The following is an 11,187-nucleotide window of genomic DNA, read 5'->3' as shown; positions in this document are numbered from 1 at the left end:
AGCTGGAATGCACAGAGTTCCCTTCTATCATATCATATCTGCGCAGCCACCACGTGCCCAGACACTCGACACAGAACTTCTGTGGTTCAACTACCTTTAAGCACTTTTAGCACCTTTCCGCATGTGAACAGTCCCAGGATTGAAGCTTAATTCTCTTCCGTCTTATCTGGTTCACTGCACCATGCTAGCTCCCTCACAGTAAAAATTACACCTAATTCCTGTGACAAAGTCAGGCCGGGCAGCTGCAGGAGGGTCTGGGAAAACAGGTATGTTGGCCCTAGAATGCTAAAAGCCCTTCTTCCGACGAGCTGGGAAGGGGTTACTTCAGGTCAATTAGGGACACCTGAGTCCAATTAAGGGCTGCCTGACACCTATTAAAACCTCTCGGTGAGGGGTGGGGACAAACTGCCGCAAGCTGGAGGTAGCAGGGAGATAGGTTTCTCCAGTGTGAGAGACTGCGCTCCTCCCCATAGGGGAGACACCTAAACCCAGTGCCTGTTTAGGGGAAGGACTGACACCCTGGGGCCAGTGACAGGACAACATCTGCCCCAGTGAGGGGGGCCAGGGAAAGGTAATAGACTTGTTTCCCTTTGTTTGGCAGAGAAGCACTCCTCAGGCCTGCCCCGAGGCCTACCGGGCAGGCTCTGAGAAACAAACCCCGAAGCGGAAAGACAGACACGCTCCGGAGTGGGGCTGATTTACCCCAGGCCATGTCCCTGCCAGAAGAGGGAGCGCTAGGTCCAGCAAGGCAGAAGGGGTGCCACGCCACATTCCCAATTGCAAATTTGCATATGCTCTTGTGGTACTCTAACCCCTAAAACCCACCACATTTGGCTCTTAAGAGGAAGGAATGAGAGAAGTCCAGGCAAGACACTTTAAAAAAAAAACAAACCATGAGAAGAAATTGTTTCCGTATATTACAGGACTCTGAATAGAAAATTCCATTGTGAAGGCTAATCTGCAAGTTCCCCTTTTTGGAGGGAAATAAAAAGAAGAGTCATTCAAGCTGCGTTCAGTCTAACAGAAGCCAAGATGAAGAACCTGGCTGTAGTCCTGGCAATAGCCCTGATTGTAACTGACCTCACTACCCTGACTGGTGAGTAACTTTTCCTACTAGACCTTCACGCTCTTGTATAATTGGCTTTTAAAAGGATGTAATTTTCACCATGAACCGGTCAATAGGCCCTATAAGCTATGCCTCTCCTTTTGGCTTAGGCGCCTTTCCTACCCCTCGATTAGTAAGGCCCTGATTCTGAAAGTTGAACTGTGCAGGCAGATTCTCATACCCATGCACAGATCCAGAGAGTGCCACCTTGCCCCACCACGGACAGCTCCATTTCAGTGCCTGGGGGTATGCAAGACTGGAGCCTATACTTGTATTGCTTTTTACATTACATTGTGTTATAATGGAATACACAAACCAGTAAATAGGACTATCTACACACACATACTATTTATAGTACTTTATAGTCCAAACCCATGTACAGTACTCCCTATTTTGCTTTTCTCCTTATAACATCCAAAATAAGACATACTTGAAAATATTAATGCAACACTGCAAATGAGACAGAACAGGCTGTATTTTTTAATTAACCCATTTTAAATGTTAGTTACAATGAAACTATATTTTGACATAAATGATGTAACTGGGAAAAAGGCTTGTGATTTCTCATATGGGGAGTAAATTAATATTTCTCTCTCATGCCTCTTACAGTAATTCTCCCTCTACACCACTCTAGGCAGGGAGAGATTATTGGTTCATTTTGGTTCACGAGTACTGCCACACCTTTTTTACCCTCTTAACTGGGTAAAATGAGATTAAGTATGTTCCACCCAGTCCCTGTAAAATTCCACAATTCTATTTCTGATCGAATTCGTCTTAACCATTTTTTGTTAGTGACTTTGAATAAGAAACTTAATATGACAATTTATTAATTACATGCAGCAGTCTGGGAGTCAGCTGCAAACTCCAATCATTTTACTGGTGAAACAGACGTCAAAGCATTCAGTTTTAATATCTACAGTATAGCATCACCACAGAAACTGTGGCCTTCGATGTTTGGTTTTCTTACCTGGAACTCTAAACTTAGAGTTAGGACTTGATACCTGCTACTACTGAAGCCAATTGGAGTTTTGCCATTGAGTCCTATGTGAGCAGGATTGGGCCTGTAATGATATTGAAAAAATTAACCTACTGCATGCTAAGCAGGGGTACCTAATTAGTCAAAGAAAATATCAAGGCATCAGTAATATTGACCCTGATCCTGCAAAAACTTACACATGCCTATCTTTATGCACTGCAAGTAGTAGACTTCATTGAAGTCAATGACACTGCTAACAATATTTTAAGTTAAGCATGTGTATGTACCTTTGCGGGACTGGCACCGTTAATACTTTAAATCCCCAAATGCTGACTCCCCCGCACCTCCCTTCTCCTTTCTTGCAGTTGTCTTTTACATTCGGTCACTTCACTGCAATAACATTGCAAAAGGAATTATTACTGTCACAATTATTCTTTTATTATACTTTTTAAAGTACCAATCACTTGTTTTGTACATAATGGTAGAACTAATGGGCTGTGTAAAACATTGGGTAAATTTTCCGAAGTGCCTATATTCAAAAGTGACTTAAGTACTTGAGAGACTAGATCCCACTGAGTTTCATCTCCTAATTGCCTGCTTCGTTAAAAATGGGCCTTAGCTTCTAAAATAAAAACCCTTATTACTGAAACTAAAATAAATATTTAAAGTAATATTACATGGACGGTTATTATGTCTTGGTTAAACTTAACACAATTTAACTCAAACATGGAAAAGACTATTATAGCAAAACCAATGATTTTTTTGGCTGAACCAAAAGGCAAACATTTTCATTATAAAAAAAATCCAACTCACTAGAACAGAAGGAAAAAGTTGGAGTTTGTTTATTTTGGGGAGAGCAGGATAATGGGTAAAACTTTCAGAAGCGGCTTAAGCACTTAGAAAACTAGTTTCCACTTAAATAGGTCTGGTCTATACTTAAAATTTAGATCAACCTAGCTACATCACACGGGGTGTGAAAAGCTCACACTCCTGAATGCCATGATTATGGCAATCTAACGCCCAATGAGATGGTGCTAGGACAATGGAAATGTTTCTGTTGACCTTTCTACTGCCGTTCACAGAGATGACATTGACAGAAAACCCCTTCTGTCAACGGAGGAAGCATCTACGCTACAGCACGACACCACATAATGGTGCACTGCAGCTGCAGTGTAGACATGCCTTTAGGCTCCACATTTAAGCGTCTATCTCCAATTTCAACCTTCTTCCAAACTAGTTAACTCCAAAGATATCTCACTTCTGTAATTACAGTACAGTGTAATATACAGGCTTGCAGAAAACCTTCACTGCTTCCTCCACCTTTTAAGGTCTTTGTCCCCAGTCCTGTAAGTTACTCCCTGCAGGTGGACTCCTGTACCCACATGGAGTAACTCACAGGATGAGGGCATTTGTTAATTTACATCTGAGCTTAACAGGTCTGATCCTGAAACTGATTGCACGTGGGTCAGCTAATGTTCCTCTGTGGAACCCCACTGATGTCCATGGAGTGCCATGCGACCCAGCATCCCTCCACAAAGCCCTGTAATGGGCATAGAATAAATGTATTATTCCATGGGCACAAAATAAATGTATTATTAATTACTTGTCCTATGGTAGAGTCTAGAAGTCAGGGCACCAAAGTGCTAGGCACTGTACAAGCAAAGATCTAGATTATGAACTCTTCAGGGCAGGGACTAAGTTTAAGACTGTAGACAACAGATAAATACAAACCAACCAACCGGCGGCATAAGGAAATGATACTATTGAGCATGATAAACGGCGCTCATAGCATACGAGTTGCCTAAACGTTGTCAAGTGTTCTGCGGGTATCACGAAAGAGAGGGAGAGAGTTTGAAGGAGGACAACAAAATACCCTTAACTCCCATCCCGCTTTCCCTCACATGGCTATGGCTCATAGTCAAAAAGACAGTGCTGTAAATTCAACGGTTATTTTCATTAGTGTTTATTCGTTTTGAGGCTAGGTTATTTTTGATGTGCTCTCCGTAGTAGCTTAGAATGGGTTTGGGCCTTGGCAATTTTTGGCTAACAGAGACAAAAAGATGATTTTGTTCATCACTTCCTGTTGCAGGCCTACCTCTGGAAAGCCTTCTAACCAACCAGAGATGCAGATGCCGCAAGCAAACCTCAGATGTCATCAGTGCTTGGAAGATTAGATTTATTGAGGTGATTCCTCAGGGGATTCAGTGTAGAAGGAAGGAGATTATGTAAGTTGGAACGCCAATGACCCTCAATTTATGCAATTTCTTTTGGCATTCATTCACTGAGTAGTTTGTGTGATCAGTTTTCTATCCAGGGGTTGTTTATACATGTCCTGCCTCAACTCTTGAGATCCTGCCAGACCTTTTGTAGATTAATTGTAACAGATTCCACTGAATCCAAGACCTCCATGCAAAAAGAGGCAAGAATTGCCCCTAGCCAGGATGTGAAATGCCTCTATTCACTTTAATGGGGTGTGACCTCTGAATCCTCACTGGCCTAGTCTAAACTAAGGAAAGGTGCATTTTAAAACGTGTTGGGTTTTGTTTCTGTGACAGCTGCCATCTTGGCCAACATACCAGATACTGAACTGGGAAGCTCCAGAACTAAACACATGAGTCTCTACAGCATGAGTTAAAATGCCAGATTATGTAGCTAGGGGCCATAATGAACTCGCACTGAGCACTGGGTTACATCTACACGCACAAATTGCACTGGTTTCACTAAGATAGTGATTGATTCAACTGATTTAGCTGAATCCTGTGCAAGTCCATGTGTACATTTACAAGACACACTTATAAGCGATTTAAAACTGGTTATATCAGTATGACTTACCTGTCAATTGACTGAGGTAAGTTAAACTGACAAGAGCCATGTTTACATCAAGTTCACACCTTATCCACAGAGGGGTTTGCATCAGTTTAAAGTCACCTTTGAAATGCAAAACCCCCAGCACCTATCCACCCCCAAAAGGCAAGCCCACCGCAACCCCAACCCCAAACCACAAGGCAACTCCACAACCACTCCCCCTCCCCCCCTACCTATACTCACTCTTGTGACTCAAATCCTCTCTCACACACATGCTCCGTGCACTTGCGCGTTGGTGGGCAAACAGCTGTTTTATTTCAGCAGGTTTGATCTGTTATCTCAAAGTGCGGAAGTGGGGACACTGCAGCATTTTTAGCTGGCCACAGAAACTTTTCTCATTCGATAGCCCAGTGCATTGTGATGATGATGCAGATCTTTAGACCCATATTAAAAAAAACAAACAAAAAACCCAGCAGATTAATTTATTTTTCTGGCAACTGTCAAATCCATTTAAAAAACAGCCAGGCGGGTTAAAAAACCAACCTCTGCCCTGTGCTCAGGGGACTTAGGGCCCAGCTCCGTAGCTCAGGGGGTGAGGTAACCCTAAATCGCATATTTAGTTAAACTGGGACAGTGTGGGCCTGGTACACCCTTGAAAATTGTAACAGATATAGCGATTTCAGTTAAGGGGTGTGATTTTGTTTTTTTTAAACTGAAATAGTTTTACCAGTACAAGCCCTAGTGTGCGTCAGCCATACCAGTATAAAGGTGCCTCAGACCAGTATGGGCTATTCCCCTTCCTTGTACAGGAATAGCTATACCAGTATTAAGCACCTCTACACCAGTATAACCCACCTGGGCAGGTTGTACTTTAACTCTGACTACACAAGTAAAGCTGCACAATTTCGTAGACAAGGCCTCAGTGTGTAAGGGCAGGCTTTAGCTACCAAGCTTTAAGGAAGTGCTATTTCAAAACATTTTAGCAGTGAGAGCAGACCTTTAAGAAGAGAGGAGAGCCCAGAGTTGAAGATAACCCGCTAACTTTTTTTTTTATTATTAAGAGCACTTAATTAAAACGTGTTAGCTGCCACACAAGGAATCCACAGGTGCTTTTTCCTAGTCTAGAAAAGGTCGGTGTCTCAGGGCTTGCCTACACAAGAAATGTTTCCAGTTATATCTGAGTAGTTAAACCTCTATAGCCATACTGGTATAACTCCCTGCACAGACACTTTTAATCCAGAATAAGAGTAGCTTTCTCCAATTTAGTTTGAACTCCTTCCAAAGTGACATAAAGTAAACCAAAAAAAGCCGCTCCTATTCCAATTAGAGTGTCCATGTGGGGAGTTATACCAGTAAAACATTTAATGTTTTAAATTCACATTTTAGCTTAGAGTGGTATACATGTCCAGTGTAGACAAGCCCTGGCGCAAATCGCTCTGTGGACACTCTGTTCACTTGATGTAAACATGGCTCTTGTCAGTTTAATTTAGGCCGTATCTGCACTCAGGAATAGCCCTGTCTGAGCATGCAGGATACCTGCACCTGTGCTCACCCCTAAGCGTTTGTGGCCCCATTGGAACTCAACTTAATTAGTTGCCAGTTAATTCAAGTTAGCTCGCACCTTTGTAAATGCTAATTTAGACACTGTCACCCCCACACCACCTGGGTGTGGTGTTCTGTCCCATTTAGTGGTCCGAGACCACTTAAATGGAGAGATAAAATGAGTCTGCTCTACACCTCAGCTACCAGCCAGTAACTTTTAGCTCATGCTGTAGAGGCTCATGCACTAATCTCCAGAGGTCCCCGGTTCGATCCTGACCACTGACAACAGCGGGGTCTGTCAGCATTACAAGTGCACAGATTTTTGAGGTTTACTGTAGGGCTCTGCCTGGGGTACATCACAACTGCGTGTGTCCTGGAACAAACATTTGCAAAGAGTATCTAAACTGGCATTTACAGAGGAGTTGGCTCAATTGGTTCATTGCCAATTGTTACTTGAGTTACAACACAGCCATAAACTCCTCTCTATACCTATCCTAAGTGTAAACAAAGATATTCAGAGATTTGCACCAATTTTGCTAGTCAGGATTTAACCTTGCTTAAAATAAGGTAAACCCTGCTTAGCTGAAAGCCCATTGCACGTGTTTGGTCTACATTCAGGGCTTGGCTACACTTGTGAGTTTAGAGCGCATTAAAGCAGCCCCGGGTGCCCTAGCTCACTACCCGTCCACACTGGCAAAGCACGTAGAGCGCTCTCACTCCACAGCTAGAGCACTCCAGGTACTCCATCTCGGCGAGAGCAGTAACACTTGGTGCGCCTTGGCTGAAACGCCCGGGCGTCAGTGTGAACAAGATGTTGCATTACTGTGCTCTGATCAGCCCCCGGAAACGTCCCATAATCCCCTTAAGTCAAGTGGCCACTCTTGTCATTGTTTTGGAATCGCTGCAGGAATGCCGATATGCCCTTTGAAAGCTCCGTTTCTGAAAACCGGCTACTGATCTGCTCCAAGACAAAGCAACCATTACTGTGGAATGCTGTGTGAGGGAGAGAGAGAGATGGGGGGAGGGTCTGCTGCTGTTGACATGCTCTCAGCCCCCCAAAAACCCACTCTCTCTCTCCCTACATACACACAACACACTCCCTGTCACACTCCATCCCACCCCCATTTGAAAAGCACGTTGCAGCCACTTGCATGCTGGGATAGCTACCACAGTGCACTGCTCTCTGTGGCCATTGCAAGAGCTGCTAATGTGGCCACGCCAGTGCGCTTCCAGCTGTCAGTGTGGACAGACTGAAGCGCTTTCCCTACTGTGCTCTACGAAGGCTGGTTTAACTCAAAGCGCTCTACATCTGCAAGTGTAGCCATGCCCTTAGGCTATATCTTCACTGCAGAGTGAGCTGGGATGTAAGCAACCACAGTGCAAAGTCACACCAAAAGGTACTATATCCTCACCATGGGTTTTGTGTTACAGTAAGAACAACGTTGTTTGAGCTGCTCTAGGAATCTTTCCCAATGAATTGTGGGAGAACTTGTCTGTCCTTCTGAGCACCCAGGGATAATTGAGCGAAGGCATTTAGGACTATCAACACTTGAGTGGTTTAGCCTGCACCTTGACTGCAAAGTGGGTGTGTTACTGGCCTGAGTGAAAGCAACACCTGAGATTTAACCCACACCCACAGCCGTGCCAGCTAGCCTGGGTTTAGAGCACCACTATCAAACCAGGGTCAGAGCTTTGCGTGTGGACAGCAGGAGGGTTGGGGCAGCACCCATGTCAGAACCCAAGTTAGCTCTGAGTGAAGACATGCCCTTGGGGTCAGCACCGGTGCACTATACTGAATGCTGAAATTGCCAGTTCCACACAGCCAAACCCAGCTCCCACTTGAACACTGCAGAATTACTCTTCTGCAGTGGCGGATTAGCCACTGGGCCAATGGGACCCGTGCTCAGGGGCCCCAGCCAACTGGGTGGTCCTGGAAAAATGCGTGCCCCTGCACCCTGACCTGCTCCGCTCGCGTTCCTGTGCTGGGGAGTGGGGGAAGCCCCCATGCTCTGACCCCACTCCCCAGCAGGAGTGCCAGGCGGGGTGGGGGATGAGGTGGCTGCAGGCTAAAAGGGTGGGGAGGGGCCCCCACTTGATCTGGCCACGGCCCCACAGAACTGTAATCTGCCTCGGCTCTTCTCGCTAGGTGACCTCCTGGAAGATTTCCCAAGGGTTGATATTATGAGAAGCTAAAATGACCCCATTATATTTCACAGACTTACCCTGAAGAGTAAACAGAGAGCCTGCGTGCATCCCAATGCACCGTGGATCCAGATATTGCTTCATAAGCTGACGCAGAGGTACTGTATATGTGTTAGCTAATCGCCACCTGTGGGTGGGCACCTCAGGGGTGAAAGTAACTTAAAGGACTTACCAGTACGCCGGAGTCCTGAGCGGGGCGTGGCCTCAACCGGAAGAGGCGGGGCCTTTCAAGATTTAAAGGCCCTGGGGCTCTGGCTGTGGCTGGGAGCCCCGGGGCCTTTAAATCATCCTGGAGCTACCAGCTGCAGAGGCGGCTGGGAGCCCCGGGACTCAGGGGCAAATTAAAGGGCCCAGGGCTCCAGCCACCGTGGCGCTCCGGGCCTTTTAAATCACCGCGAGAGCCCTGCCGCCGCTCCACCGGGGCGGCAGGGCTCCGGAGGAGATTTAAAGGGCCTGGTGCTCCTGCCACTGCGGGGAGCCCTGGCAGCGCTTTAAAGGACCCGGGGCTCCCCGCAGGGGCTGGAGCCCTGGGCCCTTTAAATCACTGCCGGAGAAGTTGGTCCAGTCGGCACGGTGTACCAGCTCTTGCCGGTACCCCGTACCGTACCGTACCAGCTTACTTTCACCTCTGGGGCACCTTGAGAAAGAGATGCAAGTATACACAGCAAAATAGTTTTTTTTCTGGCTCACCAGTTCAAACTGAAAAACAGCCAGGGCTCTAAAAAAGAGAAAGAGGAGTCTAATCATAAGCAAGTCTTTTTTGCTGCCACTCGACAGTCAGAAGAATCTAGCAATGTGTTATATTCCGCAACTTCAAATTCCTTCCCCCTACAGAGACCGGCCCCTAATGCTATTGTGAACCATTAAACAGCTGCTACATTCTACACTTGAGTGAGCAGTATTTCAGTGAGGGATTTACTGTGTGTAAAGCACTTTGCGGGAGGGGGGGATGAGAAATATCATTATGCAAATACTAGGCATTGACCAACAGAAAAGATTTATTTCAGAAAAGCTTGGAAATGATGGTGCAAGACGTTTCTTTCCCTAACGTCTATGCATCAGAAACAGTCACCTGGATAATTAATTTAAATTCCCCATCTCACAACTAGCGTTCAAATATCACAAGCACCACAGTGATAGGAACAGAGCATGAACAGCCCTCAGTTCACACACACTATAAATTGCCATTTGTAGTTTGCAGTAATTGACTTCTGGTTTGGATCATTTTAAGTAACTAAAAATATTTGCTACCTTCTTTAAAAAAACAACTTTTTTCTCTCTCAATACAGTAACAGCGTCAGTGCAGTGCAATTCTTTGACTGATTTTTCCCAGCAAAGGAAACCGACGAGATGCAGGCTTACTAATGGACTGAAATTCCTTTCCTGGAAAGCAACGATTCACCGATTTCCCAACTACTATTACTACTTTGTTATACTATTTTTTACTCTACTAAGCATGTTTAAGGGCTGCAGTTTGAAAAATCTATAGTTACTTGTGGTTGCCCTCATCAACCTCAGGGGAAAGAGTATGGATTTGTGCCTATTTTGATTGGAACAGTAAGCATGAACTCTGTCTTGTGAATGCTTAATATTTCTACTGAGACAAATACGGTGAAGAGCTTAGCTCCAAATATGTTGTGGAGAGGATTCAAGTGGACCCTCCCTATTCCTGCAGAAGTTAACTATGAAATAATTAGTAAGTGTACCACTGTACCCTATATCACAGGGTAAAACTCATCTTCTTCAGCTGTCAGTAAAAGTGCATCGCTTCCCTCCTGCTAGCTCTCACCCTGGTACTTGACACCTCCTTTCAAGCGCTCTATAACTGTCCCCCCGACCGCCTCTAATTATAGACCCTCAACTCCACCAGTGCTTCCACCCATTTGTCAATGTCTTGAACATGGCCCCCTAGGCATGGTATGACCTCTGAGCGTCCATCTGCAAGGCTGTAAGGATAAGGCCTTTGTAGCCATATTGCAAGGCCCAAGGCCTTCATCTGCAGTCAGGTTAAAAGAACAGCAGCCATTAGTGGAGAAGCAGGAAGTCACATCCTTACAGTCCATCTAAATTACATTAAAACAATGTAATATCGGCTGTTAAGAAGGAGACCCCATCCTAATGGCCCCCACTATCACCAGATAAAGAAACCGATCTTAAGATGGTTAAAGAAAACTTAGTTCGACAGCCTTATCAATAGCGGTGGTTGTGAAATCCTCATTTCTTTATTGTTTTGTCATTATGGTCCCCGCTTCCCTATTGTCTGTCTGTCTGATCTCTGTCCGGTTCTTTAATTGTTTGTCTGTTACATCATTAATTTTGCTAGGTGTAAATTAATTAAGGTGGTGGGGTAGGATTGGTTAGAGAATTTCGGTAGGATTGGGTAGTTAAATTTTAGTTAAATAATTGGTTAAGGTCTAGCTCAGCAGGGCTCAAGTTTCACTATATAAACTGGGTCCAAAAGAAAGTTCTTTGGGAACAAACTCCAGGACACAGCGCCAAGAACAGAGCTGCCAAACTTCAACAATCTGCCAATGACACCGTGCAGAAACTGGAGTTC

At 45.0% G+C, this 11,187-nt stretch overlaps 1 protein-coding gene across 1 annotated transcript; it reads left to right on the top strand.

Moving 5' to 3' along the window:
- Positions 1 to 1,032: 1,032 nt before the first annotated feature.
- Positions 1,033 to 10,524, top strand: CXCL13 (C-X-C motif chemokine ligand 13). Its single transcript, XM_054030336.1, has 4 exons — positions 1,033 to 1,096; positions 4,171 to 4,306; positions 8,645 to 8,728; positions 9,920 to 10,524. Exons 1-4 carry the CDS (start codon positions 1,033 to 1,035, stop codon positions 9,951 to 9,953), a joined length of 318 nt encoding a protein of 105 aa, XP_053886311.1. The 3' UTR covers positions 9,954 to 10,524.
- The last annotated feature ends 663 nt before the right edge of the window (positions 10,525 to 11,187 follow it).

Source organism: Malaclemys terrapin, chromosome 5 (assembly GCF_027887155.1).
Source record: "Malaclemys terrapin pileata isolate rMalTer1 chromosome 5, rMalTer1.hap1, whole genome shotgun sequence".
In the NCBI taxonomy this organism is placed as follows: Eukaryota; Metazoa; Chordata; order Testudines; family Emydidae; genus Malaclemys; species Malaclemys terrapin.
This window is presented reverse-complemented; position numbering and strand designations above follow the sequence as displayed.